The sequence below is a fragment of the Artemia franciscana genome, chromosome 21 (genome assembly GCF_032884065.1).
Source record: "Artemia franciscana chromosome 21, ASM3288406v1, whole genome shotgun sequence".
Classification (NCBI taxonomy): domain Eukaryota; kingdom Metazoa; phylum Arthropoda; class Branchiopoda; order Anostraca; family Artemiidae; genus Artemia; species Artemia franciscana.
Genome location: NC_088883.1, coordinates 22,177,759 through 22,202,501, shown reverse-complemented (window position 1 = coordinate 22,202,501; position 24,743 = coordinate 22,177,759). Strand labels below are relative to the sequence as shown.

The window sequence follows — 24,743 nt, the reverse complement described above, 5'->3', positions numbered from 1 at the left end:
GTCATTTTAAGCCAAGGTAGCAAAAAATTCATAAACAAAAACCATGGAATCCCATGAAAACCATAAAGCCTTGCAAAATCTGGACAAGCAATGGAATCCATATATCTTAAGTAATTTATGTCGTTTCAAATTTAGTCAAATTTTATTATAGTTTCAACTGCTATAAAAACAAGCTAATGTAGGTTTAGCTCAAGGTGACCTATTATAGCCTACTGGCAGCTAAAAAGTTGTTTGGATTTTAAATAAAATTAGTTTCAATCCAATTTTGTATAGTTCTTCTGCATAACCTTAATAAAAGTGAACACTGAAGTGTTCAGAGGCTACTTAGGGGCTGGGTAGCTAATCACCACTTCTGTAGTTAAATCCTTGTGTAGTCTCTATAGCCTATCACTTGGACATTTGATTATTTCAGTACTCAATTTTTCTAAGTTTTCTTGATAAGAATTAGAGTAATTTAGATATTTCAACTGTAAGTAATGCTGAATATTTAAATGCATTGATAGTCAATAGTAGAGCCTACTCCTAAGCAGACACGTATAGCTCAATCTAAATCCTAGTTGATTCTATTGAGTTTTGGTCATTTAGTCTTAAAATTAGAACAAAGTGTTTAAATAACAGACAAATTTAGTCTTGGACATAGGCTATTTGATATAGACCTAGGCTAAAACCAGTGCTGTGAAGTAGGCTAGTTAAAAGACAAAATTTTTCAAAATCATAATCACCCAGGGTAAAATTTTAGTTTAGTGACTTTTTGCTATCTTGGAAAGGGGTTAGGAAAATGAAACTATTGGGGATGGGTCTAAAGGCTAAATTAGGCTATAGCCTGGAAGGTATTTTTAAGTACCCACCTCCACTCCTTCTCCCTCTAGAGAGCCCTGAAATTTGCTTACATGACAGGTCTATACTTATTGGAATTTTGACAAAATAACATTATACCTTAATTTTCAGTTACAAGTTGCTTTTTCTCTGCCTTTAGTTCTGAAAATGCAATTCCTGTTATTTGAGTAGGCTTGAATTCTGAGGCATGTCAATGTATTTTTTCCAAAATTTAGGAAATGCATTTGCATACCTTTAAAACCTTATAAATTGGGATAGAGCAAAGTTGTGAAGCTGAAAACAATTTTGTTCTACTTCATTCAAGCAAAAGATCTATTTTGCAAGGTTTCACTTTTATAACATACATATTTTTAAAGGTCAGGACCCTCTAGAGGGAGAGGGAGTAGAGATAAGTACTTCAGAATACCTTCCCAGAACATACTTTAGCCTGTAGACCCATCCCTGAAAGTTTCATTTTCTTAACCTAACCTCTTTCCAAGATAGTAAGAAGTCACTAAACTAAAACCTCAGCCAGTTCCAGTGAACCTAGCTTAAACTGTGAATCAATCCCACCCATATAGGATTATATGTATGAGTTATAATTTGTAAAGCATCAAAGAATGTTTACAAGGTAGAATCTATAAAGCTTTACTAGTCTACATTGTATATAGCAATTATGTAATCTATACTTGAATACTGCACATCTACATGTGTGGTACCCAACACAAAAATCTGATTCACAGCTTATCAAAAGTATACAAACAGGCATCAAAATTTTTAGTTTGTTTGAAAAATCAATGATATAAGCATAGACTAGGCTATTTGAGCCTACTGTCTCTACAATTCAGAAGATTAGACTGAACTTTTAGTTAACATATCTTAAATTGTTAAAGGCATTCATAATTTGTCTTGTAGTGATTTATTTCAGTTCAGCCTTTATTTACCCATGTGACAGAACTCATCAAATTGTACCAGAAAGGGTTTCAAGTAAGGTTAGACAGGGTTTTTGTGTAAATCAAAGAGCAATATATAATAAACATAGATATTAGGATTATATTTTTACATTGTAACCCTAAGTAGGGGTAAAGCCAAAGTTTTGAGTTAGAGGGGAGGAGGAGTAATAGATGTGCTAACAAAATTGTCTGGTGCTGACAAATATAGACACATAAGCTAAATTAAAATGCCCAAAGTTCCAAGGTGTTGGCACTGCATGCTGGTGCCTTGGGCTTTTAAAGGGGGGGGGGTCCCCTTCCTGCCTTAGCTATGCCCCTGCCCTTAAGAAGAGTATCATGGATTTGTTTTTGTTTTTGCATGTTCCAAAAAATATACCAATCAATACCCAAAAAAGCAATTCTTGTTTGTTATCATTTTGTGCATTGCAAAATTATATTACTTCTTGTTACCTGAGCTGTTTCTGTTATTTTGGAAATTTGAAGGGCCAATAGAGTTACAGCATTTATTGCTTTGATGCCCAGAAGCTTTGATGCCGGTTTTTGCTTAAAATCATATATAATAAATCTGTCCATATATAGAGTCTGCAGAATAAGAGTCTGCTGTCCATATATAGAAAAGAAACATTTTGTTTAAATAAATGCCCAAGATTAGCAAAAAAAAAAGTTCCAAGCTGCAATTTAAGGTAATCAAGGCAATATTAGGCACTGTCAAAGTAATAGGTGGTTTTAACCCATCCAAGATTCTGTAGATGAATAAAGATATGTTGATCACATTACTAAATTTCTTTTTTTATGTTTTTTTTCCAATATAATAATCAATTTACTTGTAAATATGCACCTCCTGCCTATTCCTCTCTAATGATCCCACATGAGATTCTTACTTCATAATTTGAGATTCTTACTTCATAATATGCAATATGTATATATTAATCACATTATCCTCTTTCTGTCTATTATTATCCATTTTTGAAATCAGATCAAATAATATTTGATGAACTGTAAACTCAATCACACATGGAGATAATTTCCAGTCAGAGAGGATAACTTGTCTGTCTGAATTACTAAAGTAGAAAACAGTTTTTCGTTCTCCATGCTCTTCTTCTTCCCAAATAATCTCAACATATTATTGGAGCTATAACATAGCTCCAGGGCAGGCCATAAGCCCAGGTTGGGACACCCCTTGGCCAAGGTTTGGACATTGTATAAATTATAACCAATTTCTTGTTTTAAACATGTTTATTGAAAATGCATAGTAAAGTGCAAATACATAGACAATGAGGAGTTATTTGGCACTCAACACATGTCACCTCTTAGCTTGACATTAAAAGAGAAAAGAGAAATTGCCTGGAGGTTGTTCCATCTAATCTCAATCTCTATATTGGAGATTTCCTCAAGCAAGAAACTCTGTAGTCACCATCTTCATTACCACTTGGTTTTTCAACTATGTTACCATACCAATGTAATAGAAGGTAGCGTTTTGTTTTACATTGGATTAGCAGAGGAAAAATACCTCAGGTGGGAGATTCTGTGCATTTGTTGAAAGATCATAGAGAGATTGACAATTTTCATCTCAGTCAAGATCAGAAAAACTCTGTGGATCATTTATTTTTCAGGAAATGGATCTTCAGAGTCTTCCTTGCTATCAGTCTTACGTTTTTGAGCAGAAAAAAGATCTGTTTTTATTTTTTTGCTGGCTCAGCACATATTTTCCCAGTCTTCTGAACCCTTTTTATGTGTCTCTCTCTTGCATTTTCTTCAAGTCTAATTTTTTCAGGGGTGTCAGTAGCTATGAGGCTTTGACTCTTTTTGAGTGGTCTTTTATTGTCCTATTTGAATAACCAAATACTTGTTCAGGACTGTGATAGGTGTTATCACTTGCACATCTTGTAACTTCTTTAACTGGAGTCTTAGGAGCAATTATAGGACTGTTGGAGTTACCTCCTGAAATGGTAACTTCAAGATGTTATGGGTGGAGTAATGACATATTTAGTAGAAGCATGGCTGGAGACCTTTACTGATGTTGAAGGCAAAATTGTGTCATTGTTGGTGGAAGAACAGTCAGGTGCAGGATGATCTGTAACAGATGATGGCAGAAAGTCTTCATCTGTAAAAAGTGCTCTGGACCATTAGTCTCTCCTTAATTCATAACATCAGAATACAGATGATTCTCATGTTTGTCCAATGGTAATAAGGAAGGATTATCTAGGGTGCTACCACTTTTTTCTGTAAAGATTAAAATCATAAAATAATGAGAGTAAAATTATAAAGAGTTCTCAATAGAAGTAGTGTAAAGAAGAACCTGAAAGAAATGACAAAACTAGACAAACCATATAAAATATGACAAAATTATGCAGTGTCCTAAAGTGGGTGTTCCCAACGTGGGCTTATGGTGATGCCTCTAATCTTATACAAATTACCCATGTCAATAAAGGAATGCAAATAAGCTGGAGGTTAGAAAATATTAGTGAGTATATAAATAAATAAAAATTGATTATGAAACTTAACTTGAATGAATACTGAATGATCTCAGAAAAGATATCACACTTCTGGTAAACCAAACGTCCAGGCTAAAGAAAGAAACAGTACATCAGGAGCAGGAAGTCAACAGTGACTGAGACAGTGGTGTCTACAAATGAGATATAGAACTGCTTGTTGGACAATTTTACCACTGCCAACTCAACCTTCAATAATTTCCCAAAATTGAGATTGTCCCAATGTGGGTATGACTCAATGTGGGCTGTTACAGAAATACATTATCTATATAAATAGAATGCAAAGCAACCTTTAGCAACAGTGTAAGTGAGTATTTCAGAATGTTTAAAGTAGTTATCAGAATTTTATAGCATTTTCCTTTAGTAGTTTTCTTTTAGTTCTTCATTAAGTTTGTTTAGCTAACTTGGAAAGCAGTTCAGTAAGGTAAACAAAATATTCAGGAATAAGTCTATGGTCTAAAATTTACATTAGCTGAGGAAGGTGTTATCAAGCAATTATCTACTTTTTCCTTATTTATAGGACACATAATAAAATTTCTGTTGTAATTTCAAAGTTTTGTCTTTTCCTTGGCTCATTCATCTTTGTCCTAATGCATCATATTTCAGCAATTACAATTTTTGGATTTACAGAGTTTCTTCCTGTTTAAGTACATCCCTAAAACTTTAACGAAGCACTAAGCTGTATCTGAAGGTTTTCCTGATTTATTTATTTTTCCGTTTTTATGGCACTTGGTATTAACCAAGTGACATATAGCAATCGCCAATTCTGTCGGTCTGTTTGTCGGTCCTGGTTTTGCTACTTTAGGCACTTCCAGGTAAGCTAAGACGATGAAATTTGGCAGGCGTATCAGGGACGGGACCAGCTTACATTAGAAATAGTCATTTTCCCAATTTGACCATCTGGGGGGGGGGAGTGGGGGGCCGGTTAATTCAGAAAAAACAGAAAAAATGAAGTATTTTTAACTTATGAAAGGGTGATGGGATCTTAATGAAATTTGATGTTTGGAATGATATTGTGTCTCAGAGCTCTTATTTTAAATTCCGACTGGATCTGATGACATTGGGGGGACTTGGAGGGGGGAAACCTAAAATCTTGGAAAACAATTAGAGTGGAGGGATCAGGATGAAACTTGATGGGAAAAATAAGCACAAGTCCCAGATACATGATTGAAATAATCGGAACGGATCTGCTCTCTTAGTGGTAGTGGGGAGGGGGGGGGGGGTAATTCTGAAAAATTAGAAAAAATGAGGTATTTTTAACTTACAAACGGGTGATCGGATTTCACTGAAATTTGATGTTTAGAAGGATATCATGTCTCAGAGCTCTTATTTTAAATCTCGACCGGATCTGGTGACATTGGGGGGGAGTTGGGAGGGGGAAACCTAAAACTTGGAAAACACTTAGAGTGGAGGGATTGGGATGAAACTTGGTGGGAAAAATAAACACAAGTGATAGATACATAATTGACATAAACGGAACGGATCCGCTTTCTTTGGGATAGCTGGGGGGGGGGTTATTTCTGAAAAATTAGAAAAAATGAGGTATTTTTAACTTACAAACAGGTGATCAGATCTCAATGAAATTTGATATTTAGAAGGATATCGTGGCTCAGAGCTCTTATTTTAAACCCGACCAGATCTGATGACATTGGGGGGGGGGGAGTTGGGAGGGGGAAACCTAAAACTTGAAAAACACTTAGAGTGGAGGGATCGGAATGAAACTTGGTGGAAAAAAATAATCACGGGTCCTAGATACATGATTGACGTTGGGGGAGGGGTTAATTCTGAAAATTTCGAAAAAATGAGGTATTTTTAACTTACAAACAGGTTATCGGATCTCAATTAAATTTGATATTTAAAAGGAAATCGTGTCTCAAAGCTCTTATTTTAAACCCTGACTGGATCTGGTGACGTTGGGGGAAGTTTGGGGTGGGGGAACCTAAAATCATGGAAAACGCTTAGATTGGAGGGATCTGGATGAAACTTGGTGGGAAAAATAAGCAGAAGTCTTACATACGTGATTTACATAATTGGAACGGATCCGATCTATTGGGGAGGGGGGGTTAATTCTGAAAAATAAGAAAAAATGACGTATTTTTAACTTACAAATTAGTGATCGGATCTTCATGAAACTTCGTATTAGAAGGACCTCGTAACTCAGATCTCTTATTTTAAATCTCAACCGGATCAAGCGTAATTGGGGGGGGGGGAGTTGGGGGGACCGGAAATCTTAGAATATACTTAAGGCGGTGAGATCAGGATGAAACTGGATGGGAAGAATAAAAACCTGTCTAAGATACGTGACTGACATAACCGGACCGGATCTGCTCTCTTTGGTGGAATTGGAGGGGGGGTAATTTTGAAAATTTAGGTATTTGTCACTTACGAAAGGGGGACCAGATCTTAATGAAATTTGATATATAGAAGGATCTTGTGCTTTAAAGTTCTTATTTTAAATTCCGACCAGATCCTGTGACATTGGGGGGAGTTAGAGGGGGAAACCGGAATTCTTGGAAAACGTGAAAATTGGGGTATTTTTATCTTACGAATAGATGATCAGATCTTAATGAAATTTGATTTTTAGAAAGAATTCATGTCTCAGAGCTCTATTCAAATCCCGACCAGATCGTTTGACATTGGGGGGAGTTGGAGGGGGAAATCTTGGAAAAACACTTGGAGTGTAGGAATCGGGATGAAGCTTGGTGGATAGAATAAACAAATGTCCTTGATACGTGATTGACAGAATCGTACTGGATTCGCTCTCTTTGGGGGAGTTAGGGGAGGGGTTCAGTGATTTGGCGAGTTTGGTGCTTCTGGACGTGCTAGGACGATGAAAATTGATAGGCGTGTCAGGGAGCTGCACAATTTGACTTGATAAAGTCGTTTTCCCAGATTCGACCATCTGGGGGGCTAAAGGGAGAGGAAAAATTAGAAGAAATTAGGTATTTATAACTTATGAGTGGGTGATCGGATCTTAATGAATTTTGATATTTAGAAGGACATCGTGACTCAGAGCTTTTATTTTAAATCCTGACCGGCATTAAGCCTCTTATTTTCCTTTTTAAATCAATCTATTGAATCATAGAATTTTGTTAGAGCTCATACCATATGATATCTTCGCTCTTAGCTCTTCTCGCCTCGTCACAAGTGCCATATGAGCTCTTAGCTCTTGTTTATTACTGTTATTGATTTATTTATTACTGTTTTTTGTATATACAGAGTTCCTTCCTGTTTAAGTACATCCCTAATATTTTAATAAAAGTTTCCTGATTTATTTATTTTTCTATTTTGTATTGCATTTTTTATTTATTACTTTTTTGGAAATTATCTTAAACCACAGCTTCTAGTAAGCAAGGTAAGCCTGTAGACCATGGGCCAGTGATCAGGTGAGCTGGAGCATTAACACATTTTGCCTTTGTTTTGTGCATCAGTCTTGATATGCTGACTTTTGAGCATCAATACTAGGGTAAATACAGTTTTTTTTTAGCAATGAGATTCCACTTGTTCAAAACACAAACTTTATGGTTACTCTTCTTCAAAATAACCTCATCAGGTGGCCTCTGTTCTGACAGGGTTATTGACATGGAAGGGGCGTTCTCCAGACTTTAGTAGCTTGTTGGCCATGATAACAATAACTCTTTCCTTCTGTAGTGAGGATGTTAAGACATATTTGGAATAAGTGTTTTTCATGTACTTGGTGGCAGTTCTTTGTATAGATTATAGTGCCTGTTGGCCTCTCTTGCTCAGAGGGTGGCAACATACATGTAAAACTTTACTTAGTGACTGGTTTTACAATAGGAGTAAATAATCATGTCTTGGATTTGTTTACAACCACAATTTGAACATAGGAGTAAACAGCTTACATTGTGGGTAAAATTTGTTCACTGCAAAATTGGTTAAAGTTATGCAACCCACTTTTGAACAATGGTAAAATTTAAGGTAAAAGACCCAGATTTCATCTGGTAAATTGTGATTTTGGCTTTAAATGGTTTTGAATTAAGGCCAGCAAAATTTCAGGAAATATATACCACCGTAAACTTGACACATTGGAGGCTTCAAAGTTATCCATTCTAAATAAACAATTTTGCTACGTAATTTTATTGTCAAAAACTAGATTTCTTCAAGATACCAGACTGAAACCAGCCACAAAACCAAACAATATCAAAATCTGCAGCAGATTAATTAAAATCTGAATCATTCACTCATAGTTTTTGAAAAAAAATGATAATGTTACCACCTAATTTCAAAGGGTTCTTTTCACTAGAGACCCTTCAGAAATGCCACCTATTATTTCCAAGAAGAAAATGAACTGGATCTAAAAAAAAAAAAAAATCAAAAAAAGGTAGATAAGAATTATAGCGAAAAAAGAAACTTAGGTTACCTTGGCAGGTAAAGCTAACCTTGGCAGGTAGACCACTGGCAAGAGAGTGGCTGAAGAAATACAAGCCTGCCAATAAAAGTTCCATTAATTTATGGGTGACAAAAGTCTGCTGATTTCATTGTTGATTCTGTCATTTGGCATTATGAAATACCTGAGAATAAGAAACAATTGCAAAAAATAACACAAACTTTTGCTTACAACTATGGCTATGCACATGCATTGCAGGGATGAGGACTGGAGCACAATTACAACAGTAACAATTAACATTCTTGGAAAGAGCTCTGAATGAGGAATTAAATTGTAGATTTATTTTTGCCACCTGATTTCTGTGTTACAAGAGAATATTACAGAAACAAGTTCACGGTGCTTAGAGAAAATGAAAAATAAGTATCCTAGCCCCCCAAATCTTTGGGACACTCATTTTACAGGTTTGCAGGTCGTTTTTAAGAACTGCTTTTATTTTTTCAATAATTAAGATGGTGCTTGTTTCTTTCATATCTCATAACCTAGAGAAGAATAGCTTCTGTATTAAAGACCCTGAGAAGCATTCATGCAACTCATTTGTCACCTAGCAATGGTTCTTTTAACAGTGTTGGGTAGTTTTTATGCTTGAATGGCATTAGATAGAAAGTCTTAGGATTTTGCTAAAATAACTGGATGAGTTTAACTAATTGTGGTGTTTGTTGCAAGGGCCAATAAGCTCATCATCTTATTGAGACAATACAGCCTAAATTTTTGCCATGACTTCCTTTTTTTTTCATTTTGGTCTTTAAAAAAATTAAAAAAAACAACAAGTTTTTTAACTGAAAGTAAGGAGCGACATTAAAACTTAAAATGAACAGAAATTACTTCGTATATGAAAAAGGCTGCTTCTTCATCAACGCCCCGCTCTTTACGCTAAAGTTTGACTCTTTCTCTCAACTCTTCTTTTTAAAACACTAAAAAACTTTAGCGTAAAGAGCAGGGCGTTGATTAGGAAGCAGCCCCTTTCATATACGAAGTAATTTCTGTTCGTTTTAAGTTTTAAAGTCGCTCCTTACTTTCAGTTAAAAAACTTGTTTTTTTATTTAATCTCTGAACGTTTTTGAATCAATGCATGTTTTGACTTTGGCTATCCGCAGAGGAATAATTAAAACGAAATTTGCATATTTATTTTTTTGGCTAAATGGCTTTTTCAGTGTTGATCGAATGATTTTGAGGAAAAAATGAGCGGGGAGGAAGCCTAGTTGCCCTCCGATTTTTTGTTACTTAAAAAGGCAACTAGAACTTTTAATTTTTTACGAATGTTTTTATTAGCAAAAGATATACGTAACTTATAAATTAGCTTACGTAACGAACTTTTGTATTCTCTTGTTTTTAGTACATATATGAGGGGTTCACCCCCTCATGAGTACCTTGCTCTTTACATTAAAGCTTAAATTTTGTCCCAATTCATAAAGAAGGACCCCTGAATCACAAAAGCCGTAGAATAAATAGTTGAAATTACTAAAAATGCTTTAGCGTAAAGAGCGCGGTATTAGGAGGAGGTGAGCCCCTCATATGCATAATAATTTCTGTTCGTTTTAAATTTTAATGCTACTCCTTACTTCCAGTTGAAAAATCTTTTTCATAATTATTTTTTCATTATTTATTTTTTCATTATTTTTTTTTTAATAATGCTAGAAAATCCTGCGTTCCCTTCATGGAAATTTTCTTCCCCCTTGACAAATTCCTCGATGGAAAGTTCCCCCAATGTATCCCCCTCTTCTCAACCCCTCCCCCAACCAAAAAATTCCCCTGAAAATGTCTGTACACCTCTCAATAACCATGAATATCTGTAAGCACTGGTCAACGTTTGTAACTTGTAGCCCCTCCCACGGGGGACTGTGGGGGAGTAAGTCGTCCCCAAAGACATAGTTACGAGGTTTTTCGACTACGCTGAATAAAATGGTTATCTCAGAATTTTGATCCGTTGACTTTGAGAAAATAATTAGCGTGGGAGGGGGCCTAGGTGCCCTCCAATTTTTTTGGTCACTTAAAAAGGGCACTAGAACTTTTCATTTCCGTTAGAATGAGCCCTCTCGCAACATTTTAGGACAACTGGGTCGATACGATCACCCCTGGGAAAAAAAACAAATAAAAAACAAATAAACACACATCCATGATCTGCCTTCTGGCAGAAAATACAAAATTCTACATTTTTGTAGGTAGGAGCTTGAAACTTCTACAAGAGGGTTCTCTGATACGCTGAATCTGACGGTGTGATTTTCGTTAAGATTCTATGACTTTTAGGGGGTGTTTCCCCCTATTTTCTAAAATAAGGCAAAATTTCTCAGGCTCGTAACTTTTGATAGGTAAGACTAAACTTAATGAAACTTTTATATTTAAAATCAGCATTAAAATGCGATTCTTTTGATGTAGCTATTGGTATCAAAATTCCATTTTTTAGAGTTTTGGTTACCATTGAGCCGGGTCGCTCCTTACTACAGTTCGTCACCACGAACTATTTGATAATATGGAAGCAAAATAGTAGTCGATCTTACTTTTGAAGGAAGAAGAATACTCTGGTCTTCTTCTGACACATATATCTAATCCATAGAGAAATAGTATGTCAATGAATTTGACAATGGCAGTGTTTTAGACTTGCACTATGAAGTTTGCTCATCATGGCTTGAATTTTCTTTTGTTCATGATATGAATAATTGTAGTGGTTACCAGCTGATTTTGTTTTGTGCATTAGTTCCATGTGCAAATTTTGCAAAACATATAAACACAGTAGAAAATGATTTTAACAAAGTAATTGGGATTGTGTAAATTAGCCCCTATAAATTGTGTATCTAAGCATGTTATTCAGTCTTATTGTGGGCCATGTCACTTACTTTAATTGAGGGTTCCTTATTTTACTGCTATATCTAAGCTTAACTCATATTATGCTACCTCGGGAAAATATGCAACACTGAATCCGCTAGTACATTTGGTTTATGAATTCAGAGTTAAAATTAGATAAACATTATGCAATCTTCTGAGTCTAAATGTGATTATCCAAAATTCGGTACTATGTGTGATAACATTAACAGCACTAAATATACATAGCCTAAATGGAATATTTATGTTTGTTATGCTGCAATGGTTTGAATTTTCGTTACAACTGATCTTATTGATAAAATGTAGTAAATTCTTCTAAACAAAATTTGATCAATTCTTCTATATGGGTTTCTCACTTTATCTTTATTTTTACATACTTGAAAGCCGATTTTCATCATCTTTCTAAAGTTTTATGAACCCAGTGGATCTTGCTCAGGACCAAATTATATATATTTCTGTAAACACACTGTGTGACAGTATTCTCCATTTGGAATCCATTGATTTGGATACAAATTGAACAAATGAAAATAGGGTTGTAATATTTTGAATAAGATGGACATAATTAACTATACTCATTTTTCTACATTTTTATTTGTTTATTTTACAACTTGAAATGCAGTATGGTGTAAGAAATTATTTAATTATTTAGCTGCAACTTAAAAAATCCTTGATATATTAATTTTGGCGTATTAATTGTTTAATTTGCAGTTGTTTTTTTTCAAATGTCACTTTGTCGCTCGGTAGTTCGAATAAGGGAGTGCACTACCCCTTCTATCTATAAAAGAGTCTCTGCTCTTGTTGCCTGGTAGAAGCCCAAGGTTATATCCAAAAACTTTGCTGATTTTGCAAGCTTGTGTGAATTTTTGTATGTAATTTCATTCAGCAGCTGGATTGTAACACAAATTTGAAAAACATAAATCAGGAAACCTTCAGATACAGCTTAGTGCTTTATCAAAATATTAGGGATGTACTTAAACTGGAAGGAATTTGGTAAATCCAAAAAATAGTAATAAATAAATCAATAAAAGTAATACAATTGAAAAATAAATAAATCAGGAAACCTTCAGATACAGCTTAGCGCTTTATCGAAATATTAGGGATTTACTTAAACACAAAGAAACTCTCATGCTCCTGCTCAGCTCATCACTGGCCCATGGTTTACGAGTTTACCTTGATTACTAGAAGCAGTGGTGTAAGATAATTTAAAGTAATGAAAATGCTTGGAACCAATATTTAGTTTATTTTGTAAAGTGTTAAAAAATAGTTCAAATTTCTTATCAGTTTGTAACAATTTTTGTATTAGCATTGACTATGTTATTGTTTGACACAGTGATGAGATTTATTTAGCTGCAAGTCAAACTATATCTATTTAAAGTCAATATCTATTAATCTTAAATATCTATTATGTATTATATATATATCTATTATCTGTCTATTATCTATTAAATATCCATATAAAGTCAGAAATATTCTTTTACCAGCTGGTATCTACACTGTATTTACACTATACATCAAAAGGGCAGATTCCATTATTTGGCGAAAATGTACAAAAGGTTACACAACATCCAAAAAAGTAATCAAGTTCGTACTTTCTGGGGAAAATGGGAGAAATAGTTTAAAGACTTAGAATTGCATTATTGGTGTGTTTAACCTGTTTACTGATTTAAAAATCACTTATTTAAATATTTTAATTTAAACGACACTTCTTTTGTCTTCTATTCTTTGATTGTTGAATGTGAGTTAAATTATGTTGTTGTTGTTTTATGCTCTTTTTCTGGTTTGTTTACTAAAATTACTTAGTTGATGAATGATGTTTGAGAAGTGGTATTGAGAGGCGATTGTTGTCAATATTTTTGAAATGTCTGAAGTTATGGGTAAATATAAAGATTGATAGGTCAACACCAAAGCTTTAATAATTCCACCAAAATAAAGAAGCAAACATTGAACAAAAAGTCATTCTGCTCCTCGATTCATACAATTGAATTTAAATGTACAACTCGGTATGTCGAGCTGTTGCACCGTAGTCAGTGATTATTAGTCTGAAAAATAAATTGAAAAGTAAAAAGGGTCTTCAGTCAATAAGTTCAGGAGACCCTGGGCTAAGGGGTAGCATTTTGGTTTAACAGATGGCAAAATACCAAGTTTACCATTCAGTTTATCATTCAGTACTGTTTCCAAATACGAATCGCTGCCATTATGCCCCCTACCTAATTACATCCATACCCCCTACTTCCATCAGTGCCTGGGTGTAGCCCCTGGCTATGCGGAAAAGAGTCTTGATTTTGTTGATTTGCATTAGTTTTTGTATTTATTTATCTTCAAAAGCTGGTTCTTAAGGCCAAATAGTGTCAGCCCCAAAAAAAATTAAACAAAACAAAAATCAATAAACTTCTATAGCCCAGAGCTATATACATCGACATTGCGTTAAAGGGAGAGGGTGAGATACAATTGATAACTATAGAAATTATAAAGTGTTTGAAATGATTTTTTTTTTGCTCTTTATTATTGAGTTGTTATTGGTCACAATATACTGCCTGAAAATACAATGGCGCTGTTATGAATCTGCTACTATCATTTGCATTGGTGTTGCTGAATTCTCATATGTGGAATGTTGAGGGATGCCAAAGAGGATATACAGTAATGAGAGAAAAAGTAGGCTACTCATAAATTGCTCATTAGGAAATACAGCCTTAATACTTTTGGTGTAAATCGGCTTTCCATCATTTTTTTTTCCGTGTGTTATATGTGTTATGTTGGGTTGGCCCATGACGGACAATGTCCGCAGGACTTGTATGCAAAATCGGGAAGTGAATTTGCTTGAACGCACATGTGAACATATGACCTAAGCCTAATAGGCCTGGCCGCCAGTAGTCTCTGGTGGAATCCCTCCCCCAGGGGTGAAAATTGAGGGGAAGAAAATCGCCCCCTTTTTGATTTTCCTGTCCCTGTGGACTGAAAAATATCATGTCTCTTAGTATTTTCGTAGAAAAAAGGTACCCTTCTCTCTAGATTTTGAAAAATAAGTTTTTATATCTTTGTTTTAAAAAAGAATTAAAAATTTCCAACATTTTCGTGAATTGGCACCTCTGTTTTTCTGTATTTAGTCATAAGCAGCACAATATCACTGCCTAAGTAAAGTGTGACGTGAGCACAATATATTATTATTTTTCTTTTTTTATTTATTTCAATTTTTTGACTAGGGCAATTCATATAGAAGGAGTTGTCGCAGAAACTTCAAAAAGGGTTCGTTTGATTGGCAATAGAAAGGGTTAGTGGCCTTTTTAATTGTCAAAAGGGATTGGAGGCCAACCAAACCCCTCCCTCGCCCATCATTTTCCCAAACACACCCAATCAACATTTTGATATTTCTAGATAGCCATTTTGTTCGGCGTAGTTGAAAGGTCCTGAAGTTATGTCTTTGAGGATGAATTCCCCCACAGCCCTCTGGGAAAGGGTTTTAATTTATGCCTTGAGGGCATATAAGGTTTTTTTTATAGAAAAGGTGGTCTTATAATCCTCAGAGTGGGCTCATTCGATTGGTAATGAGAAGTTCTAGTGCTCTTTTTAAGAGTTAAAGTGATCGGAGGGTAGATACCCCCTCCCCCACACACAAATACGTTGAGTTTTCCCAAAATACATGTAATAGAAATTTTGATCTGCCCATTTGTTGTTGTGGAAACTTGGCAGGGGGTTCATTTGATTAGAAATTGAAAGGACTTGTGCCCATCTTAATAGTCAAAAGAGATCAGAGGGCAACCACCACCGCCCCCCTTCCCCCGCACCCATTATTTCTCCAAACACGTGCAATCAACATTTTGAGATAGCTATTTTGTTCAGCATAGTTGAAATGTCTGGAAATTATGTCTTTGAGGATGACAACCCCTCCCCCACAGCCCTCAATGCAAGGTGTTATAAGCTATGCCCCAGAGGTATGTAAGGTTCCTATGGAAAGGGTGGTCGCATAAAATTTGGAGGCGGCTCATTGGATTAAAAATCAAAAGTTCTGGTGCACTTTTTAAGAGTCAAAGTGATTGGAGAACAGCCACCCCCTCCCACGTTTTATTTTTTGCAATTGCATCTGATAGACACTTTGAGATAACGATTTGTTCAAAAATAGTCCAAAGATCATATAACAAGGCCTTTGGGGCTGACACAATCCCCCAGAGTCTGGGACAAGGGATGTAAGTTATGCCCCTGGGGCATATAAGGCTTTTATGGAAGGGGTGATCGTCTGAACTTTAGAAGAGGCTCATTTAATTGGAAATGTATTGTTGTTGTTTTCTTTTTAAGATTCAAACAAGATGGAGATCATGGTCAAAGGTTGTAAGTTATGCCCCAGGACATATAAGGTTTTTGTGGAACTGGTGGTCATATAAACTTAGAATCGGAAAAAGCTCATTTGATTGAAAGTCGGAAGTTTTTGTGCCCTTTTTAAGCATCAAAAATGAATGGAGGGCAATCAGCCGCCCCCCAAGCCTATGATTCCGCAAAACACATCCTATCGAAGCTCTAAGAGAGCTATATTGTTCAGCATTTTTGAAAAGTCCAGTAATTATGTCTTTGGGAATGTTAACCTCCCCACAGTCCTCAGGGATTGGGCTGTAAATTAGGCAATTCGTTAATTGTTTATATAGAGTATATGAAATTGAGAAAGGAAAGCATTTTTTACTTTTATTTCGAAGAAGACGAAGGGCATTATTACCATTATTATTTTTTTAAACCAGTCTTTGTACAAAAAGAAAATGGCGCAGGGCAGCACAACTCTATAATAGCTAGGAATATCTATGGATTTTTAAAGGAGTTAATTCAATTCAAAATTTAAAGTTCTAGTGCTCTTCTTAAGAGTAAAAAGAGATTGGAGGGCAAACAGTCCTTTTCTCAAACCCAATCATTTTCCAAACACATCCAGTCAAAATTTTGATATATGCATTTTGTTCAGCATGGTAAAACGGTCCAACAACTATGTCTTTAGGGACCCCCTACTCCCCCACAATTATGCAGTTGGTCCATCATGCTTCAAAACTAAATGTTGCTTTAACACTAAATCAAATGATATTGTGTTTATAGTTGCCAATAAAATACCTCAGTTACATATCGAGAATGACTGGAGTCATTAAATTAAAACTTTCGGGGCTATTACTATTACTAATTCTGCTCTTACAATAAATAAATACAATGAGTGTATGTGTATCCGGGTTGTTAAAGAGCATAGATAGAATCTTGTGGGAATGATGTTAAGTTTTATTTTTCGGGTCAACTTCTGGGGGTGTACGATTAAATTAAAATAATACTGTTTGTGTCAGGATTAAAAAAAAAAAAAATTAAAAATTAAAAGTCTCCAGCATACAAATATCAAGTCAAACTACGGATTCTTTGAGAAAAAAAAAACAGAAAAGAAATACAATAAAAGAAAGATTAATTAAAAAAAAAAACTTTCTCCACAAAAGAAGTTTTTCAAAGAAAAGTAAAGAGCTCCATTAAGCCAAAAATGAGCAGAAATAAAGTCAAATAATCTTCAACTACCACAAACCGCTATCAATAAAGAAATGGATCGCAAAAAGAACGGAGGTTACAATAAATAGCTGAGTCAAACTCAAACGAGGGAAAATTAACATGAGTAGGGCTGATAACCCCCATGCCTTGTTAAAACTAGAACATAATTTGCGCTTTACTGAAAACAAAATACGCTTTAAATGTTTGAAAGCGCTGAGGACACCTAGTTTACGTAGAAGGTATAGGGGTATCAGTCCTGCTCATTTTATTTTTACTCGTTTTGAGTTTGACTCAGCTATTTATTGTAATCTCTGTTTGTTTTGAGTTTCATTTATTTATTGATAGTGATTTGGGGTAGTTTTACATTTGAAAGATTATTCAACTTTATTTCTGCTCATTTTTGGCTTAATGGAGGTGTTTACTTTTCTTTGAAATACTTGTTTTGTGGATTTTTTTTTTCTTTTTCTAGTAAAATGCCATTTTTATGGATAAAGTTAAACTGTAACTTAGTCATTTTTTTCTTTTTGTTTGCAGATATACCCAAAAAAGAAAGAGAACACATGGCAAATAGCTGTGAAGTGAGCCGAAGCAGTATGAATACTAGCAATAGTGAACATGTTGGAGATGCCCATATCCAAGCTGTAAATACGAGTTCCACCTTTCCAGTCTCTCTTCTATCAAATCAGTCGTTAACAGTTACAACTACTGAACCTCCGTTGAAAAACGATGAATCCATAGGTAGATATCTTCATTTTCTTCCTCCATCTAGACATGTCTCACAAGAGGTGGACTACTATAGAGAGCTAGATAACCAGCCTCAGCAGTATACAATTGATCTGACAGCTAAGAGAGCAAGTATTGCTGCTGTTGAGTTTGCACTTCGCAGTGCAAGAGAAGCCAGTAGGGCTGCACAAGAGTTGAGTATGAACCCTTTTAGCCAAAATGCGAGGGATGCAACACTGGCTGCTGCGCAGCTTGCTATGAGAAGTGCACAAGAAGCAAATCTTATCAGCCATGAGTTAGGTCAGCATTCACCAACGACTAGTAGAGATACTAGTCTTGTTCAATCAGAAAATGTAAGAGAAGGAGAAGAGATCTCCGTTCGTGGTCCATTGTCACAGAACTCTTCTAGCACCAGTGTATCTCTGCTAAGTCGAAGAGAAATATATGGTGATGGTGGTAGTATAAGAGATGTTAGCATGGCAGCCCTTGAATTCGCTATGCGAACTGCAAGGGATGTAAGTATGTCCCATGAAAGTTTAAAAAACTCGAGAGAAGGACGTGTTGCTACAGCTGAAGCAGAATCAACTGTTGATCTTACCACTAGAGATATTCCTGCTAATAGTATTTCAATGCAATCTTTATATAAGCACCAAGATAGGCCTCATAAGTGTGAAACTTGTGGTAAAGGGTTTTCAACAATCCCAAATCTAAATGAGCACCGCCGATTGCATACTGGAGAACGGACATATCAATGCGATTTGTGCGACAAATCATTTACACGACAATCTACGCTTTACAATCATAAGAAAACCCACCTAGGCGAAAAACTTATTTGTGAGCTATGTGAAAAGGGCTATGCCAACTGTTATTTGTTGAAAACTCATATGAGATGTCACAGTGGTGAGAAGCCTTTCCGTTGCCATCTTTGTGATAAAACATTTTCAAGGCAGTCCTCATTGTATAATCACAAGAAAACTCATATTACTGAAAAACTTCAGTGTGAATTTTGTAACAAAACATATGCCAGTCCTTTTCATCTTCAACAGCATTTACGGACACACACAGGCGAAAAGCCTTTTAAGTGTTTTGTATGTGCAAAAGCATTTTCCAGACAATCTAGTTTGTATGCACATAGGAAAACTCATTTCTCTGAACGGGGACATGATTTGTCTGTAGCCGAAACTCCGTCATTTTTCAGTTTGGAATGAGTAATTATGATTAGAATGAATATATTATGGGATGAACATTCAGTATGGAGTGAATATTCCAGTTTATCCAGGAATATAAAGTCCTGGTCTACAAGGTTAAAAAAATATTTCAGAGTTATTAATTATAGACGTACATAGTCCAGCCCTCTGGGCCTGAAAGGGGTTTAAACGAGAAAATTGAACTGTGGGTTACTGTTTTTCAAAGGGAGTTCTTTGTATTCGTTTCATTTGTTGAAAACTCATATGAAATGTGTTTTCAATTATTAAGAATTTTTTCTCAACAAAAGTGTTCTTCAATTCATTTGGTTTTCAGAATGCATTTACCCTTATTCTTAATTTGCCTTGATAAAATTGGCTCAGAGTTTCCCATGTGCGCGATTAGGACATAACCAAATGTATTTGTATTGAGTGAGAAGACATCAAAGGACCTCTTGTAGGGGCTCATGTTAAAGAACGATTTGGTTTCTATTTATTATCGATTTCTTTTCCATTACATTCAATGACCAGTGATTTACAGCCAGTTTGTAGATGTGTATAATGTCCTGTTTGACGAAAATAATGTTTTATTCTGAAAATAACATCGAAAATTGTTCATTGGCATGAAATCACTGTGTCAGAACTTAGAGCTAATTATTTCCCTTTAAAGAAATGCGGAATTAACTGGTGAGGGAAGCCTGTTTTTAGAGTGTAGTATGTTGTGGAAAATATGCAGTACTTATGGGACATTTAGTCAAAGTAGCCGAGTGGTTAGTGCCCTAGACTTGTAAACATGTCCGTAAGGGTAGGGGCTAGAGTATTGGTGCTGCTGATTGTTTAGTTTGGAACGGGGTCAGTGGTGCAACTCTCTAAGCTTTTCAGAGTCGACCAAGCTCCAAATGAGTACTTGGAGAAATCTGGGGAAGGTAAACAGGAAGAACGTACGGCCGCATAGGACGAATGGCCCTCAACTGCCCCCCCCCCCCAATTGCACTTTCTTGCTGAATGCCCACAGAACAGTGATCAGCACTGCCGGTTTGGACTATAGAGTCTAGTGCTGCATCCTCCCATCCTACTCATGGGGCGTCCTATTTGTAAGTATATGCATATTGTCATAAATACATTTGCAGTTCCCCTATCTTTACTTAGGCAACAATGTGAATCATTTAACAAAATTATTTATGACTTTATAAATATATAAAGATAGTGGTTGTGGAAAAAAGGACTTTGTTCTGGACTAGGTTGGATTTAGTCAAAAAATCCAACAGCAAGATTCCAAATTTAAGATTCAATGCACCATCTTTCAGGTGAAAAAAACTGCTTATTGACTTTTTTAAGTAATTAATTGTCATAAATTATAATTGGCTTCTCGGATTCATATAACAGTAAATTATGGATATTCCTGTTAATGTTAACTCCATAGCCAAGTGCTTGATGGTGACAGTCTTATTGTGCTATGATAGATTGTAGGTGAGGTGTTTGGTTTAATATAGCTGCCCTTTAATAACCTGGTCTAAAAAAATTTACCGGTGTGTGCATATAACGTTATTTTTTTCAAACTTAATGCAAGTAATTATTTTGTTCTGTTGATGTTTTTATTGTAGCTGTAGTATATGCTCGGTCTTAGTGCATTAGATTGTGATTTTAAAGTGTCTAATTATTAGCTGCGTTCTTTTTGTTTTTTTTTTTTTCTCGTTTTCTTGTTTTCTTGTTGGAAAAGTTCCAAAACTGGAAAAGTTTTGGTCATTGTATTCTTTTTTATATTGCATGATTCATTGCATAATTAATATCATAATGATTATCGTTAATCATATAATCCCTAATGTGTGTTTTTCTGCTGTGACAGACAGGACTTATCTAGTGGCAATATTGTTTTTTATGATGACAACTGAACGTTATGCTTATGGTAAATTGTGAGAGAATTTGAAAAATTTTTAACTGCAAAAATGGCCAATCGACATTGCAATGCGAAATCTGGTTGAAAGGGAAGTCATCTAAAATCTTTCTGGATTTTTTTCCACAAAGAGTTATAACAAAGACTTATGACATAGACTTATGACAAAAAAAAAACAATGACACAAGTACCCAAAAATGAAGACAAAGAGTAAATTTAACGATTGTATTTAATTTTAAAGATTATTTTAGCGCTCGAAGAGGCATATTTTAACTTCAGTTGCCAGAATAAGCGAGAGTGTCTCCATGAAGGCTTTTTTCAGTACGTGAAGGCTTAACTAGAATAAGAATCTAGAACCAAAATCCGGCGGTATAGCAAGATGCGTATACCTGTGTCATTGCGTATTTTTAGTTGATTCTTGCGAATTGATAGCTCTACTCCTTTGTAAGTTAAATTCGGATTCGATAAGTTTTAAATGTGCATTTTCACCTGGAGATTCTGACGTTCTCATTTGGAAAATCTGGCAAATTCATATGACGGAAAAAAAGTCAAACTAATCTGCCAATTGGAAACCATGTTTTCCGAAGCTTTATTGATAAAACAATGTTCTTTTATTGTTAGATTTGTTTTCTGGTCTCCTTTAAGTCAAATGTTTTTCTGTCGCAGTGGGGAGAGACAAATTCAGAAAAAAATGTCAGACCTGTCATATTCAAGTTAGAACCTAGAAGAAAGCTGAGCTGTCGAAGAAAATATTATCTGTGACCCCAAAAGGCGCATGTACATCTTCCATGTTAAAACAAACAAGCAGACGAGGATAGAAAGAAAACGTCTCGATTTTTTATTACAATTTTCTTAAAAGTTGATGTTTTTGTTACAGACAACTTCTCACGATAAGTCTTGTATGGTGGTTTTGTTTTATATTTGATTTATGTAAGCTATTGGTGCGCTGGTTTTCTTTGTATTTCTTCTGGCTTTTAGGTGATATTAAAACGCGAAAACGGGTAGGGAGTTGCTATGAAAACCGTTTCTTGTTATTTTGAAAATTCGTTTTTCAAAACAATCATAGGGACTAACTCTATGGAGCTTGAGTATGGAAATCAGAATCCAATTGGACGAATTATTTTTAACTGGCCAATCAGAAATGAGTGCACATACTTACGCTCCTTGATGTAATTTTAAAATAATTTGATGTAATAAGTCACGTTTAATTTAAACTAATTAGAATACCAATTTTCAGGGAAGAAAAAATTACTTTACAGCGTCGTTTCCCTTCCCAAAATTTTAAGATTTCATGTATTGAATATTAAAATATAACAGTTCAAAATAGGGATGAAACCTTTTAATCGACAGTGAAATGAACATAAAATTTTAACTGAATATTTCGGACACATATACAGTGTTCATCATCAGCAGTAAAACTTGCTGAATTTTTTTTTTTTTAATATTTTACTGCTGATGATCACTGTCGATTAAAAGGTTTCGTCCCTATTTTGATCTGTTATATTTTCGTCATGGAAAGGCAGTATGGTCTTCGAAGTTATCTATATTGAATATTATATTGTTATATATGTTTTAAAATATAAAATTAAGTAATACAAGTCTAATTAGATTATAGTATTCAAAATTAGACTATAATAATCAAATTTATACAAAAAGCTAGATTTTCGACATATATACCGTAGTCTAAGATACTTTCTATATGAATTAGGTAATGAACTGATTGTCTACTTTCCACAATCAGGCGGACATCTCGGTGCGTTACGTGCACTGCTCTGTTCTGCCAGGTATGGCACACTTCCACTGAGTTTGACACGCGCCCCCTGGTACACGTCATCTCTGTAAGTCGGTGACACATTGACTCTAATATACCACCCAATAAAGGTAGATCAATTTTTTAGCACCACAGCACCTAAAAGAATTTAAAACTTAAACAATGTAGTTCTGCACAAATCCAAAAGATGGTAGCACATTTTGTTTTCGGTTATATGGATGGATGTAAGTTTAAAATAATATTAGTTTAACCGGTCTGTAATTTAAGCTTTAATTGTATAGGGATTTATGCGTATAGGCTAAAAGAAACTGTTACATACCAAGCTCTAGAACTTGGTTATCTGAATTCATTTTTTTAGTTTTTAAGTTAAACCTGCCTTTATTGAATCTTTATTAACCAGTGTTGTTGTTGTTGTTGTTTTTTTTTTTTTTTTTTTTTTTTTTTTTTTTTTTTTTTTTTTTTTTTTTTTATGTATGTATAATCAGTTAATCCATAAAAGTGTTGTAAGTCTTCTCTCGTGCTTTTGGACTTTCGAAAAATTGAAAATTAAGTTTTTCGGAGTAAAGTCTACAAGTATCTGATTCTAACTTCTTTTTTCCCCTGGACAAATCTGATTTCCGTAAGTCTTATTTTGATGCTAGAAATAAAGATTAAAGTACAATCAATAAATTTTTTTTACCATAATTCTGCCCCTATTAGGCTGAGTATCGTAAGTGTTAAGTTACATATCGGGTACAATTTCTTTATGTCCGAAAAAAAAAGACAGAGAGGGAGCTGGGTCCATTAATAGGTCACTCTGAAACCAGAGGTTTACCTTTTTAATGCTTACCGCATTTCCTTCTCAAAATTCCGACTTTTAAAGATTGTTATATTTATCAAAAATCGTCTGTTAATATATGTCAAAGTACATGAGGATCATTCAAGAAACATTAAATCTTCCTAATACGCGGTGAAATTCCAAAAACTCTTAAAGTTGTAGGTGTTATTTCTAAATCTTTTATTTAAGCTTCGACTTTATAGTGTATAAGAATTGTTTTTGAATTATTTAAGTTTGAGAATTCTTAATTGAAGAACTTGTGAAAATATTGAGAATAAACATTGAATGGAACTTGTAATTTAAATGAATGATGACTGAGTTATGGTTATGCTGTCTTGTTTTTCATTAATAGGTTTGTTAAACATTATAGCTGAACTTTTTCTTCGTTTGCGAAAAAAATATTGTTTAGTGGCTTTGTGTCCTGTCGGGTTGAAGGATTTCCGTAATTTTGTGTTTAATGCTGCTTTGTTTTTATTGTAATAAATTCGTTAACTAATTAAGCCGTTCCTGATTTAATTTATTCTAATTCAACATACAGGACTTGTCCGGAAAGTAATAGGAGTAATTGTCTTCCGTCGTGATTGTACCTCGGAGCGTGCACGCGCCGACTGGACTCGGTAGAGGGCCTTCCGAGCTAACGAACTAGCGGCTGATCAGTTGTCTCCTAGCACCTGGAGATGGACAGGCATTTCTGCGTGACGTGTTGCTGTGAGTTTTGCAAGCTGAAAATGCAGCGTTCGTTAGAGCAACAGTACGCGATTAAACTTTGTGTGAAGCTGGGTAAATCTACGACGGGGACGTTTGCAAGCAGGCTTATACAGATGTTTTAGCAACAAATAGTGTTTCGGTAAAACCAAGCCTTTTTAGAGGCCGATGAAGACCATGCTGGAAGACCTTAGACTTCGACTAATTCCGTCAATGTGACTAATATGCGCAAAGTTTTATACTCAGACCGTCGACTAAGTATTCATTTCATTGCCTGAATGTTAGGCTTACCAAAATCTGTCATTCATGACATTCTGATGGTTTATTTGAACATGCGTAAGGTCTGCACGAAGATGGTCCCATAAGTGCTCACTAACGACCAGAAATTGCGTAATCACTTGTGACGAGTCTTGGATCTTTGAGTCTGATCCCGAACAGAGAGGACGTCTTCCGAGTGGCACACGTCGGCGTCTCCTCGCCCAAAAAAAGCAAGAATGACCAAATCCAAAGTGAAAACGATGCTCACTCTTTTTTTATATTAAAGGCATAGTCCACCATGAATTTATTCCTCCTGGACGAACCGTCAGGTTAGGTTAGGTTGGCGTTGACGAACCATCAACGCCAAGTTTTATGCGGAAGTGCTCAAGAGACTCAAACGAAGGGTCAACCG

General features: G+C 35.2%; 1 protein-coding gene across 1 annotated transcript; it reads left to right on the top strand.

Moving 5' to 3' along the window:
* LOC136040851 (zinc finger protein 436-like) lies at window positions 1-23,868 on the top strand. The gene is made up of 2 exons (XM_065725223.1): window positions 1-110; window positions 17,514-23,868. The coding sequence occupies exons 1-2, from the start codon at window positions 44-46 to the stop codon at window positions 18,908-18,910; spliced, it is 1,464 nt and encodes a 487-aa protein (XP_065581295.1). The 5' UTR covers window positions 1-43; the 3' UTR covers window positions 18,911-23,868.
* The last annotated feature ends 875 nt before the right edge of the window (window positions 23,869-24,743 follow it).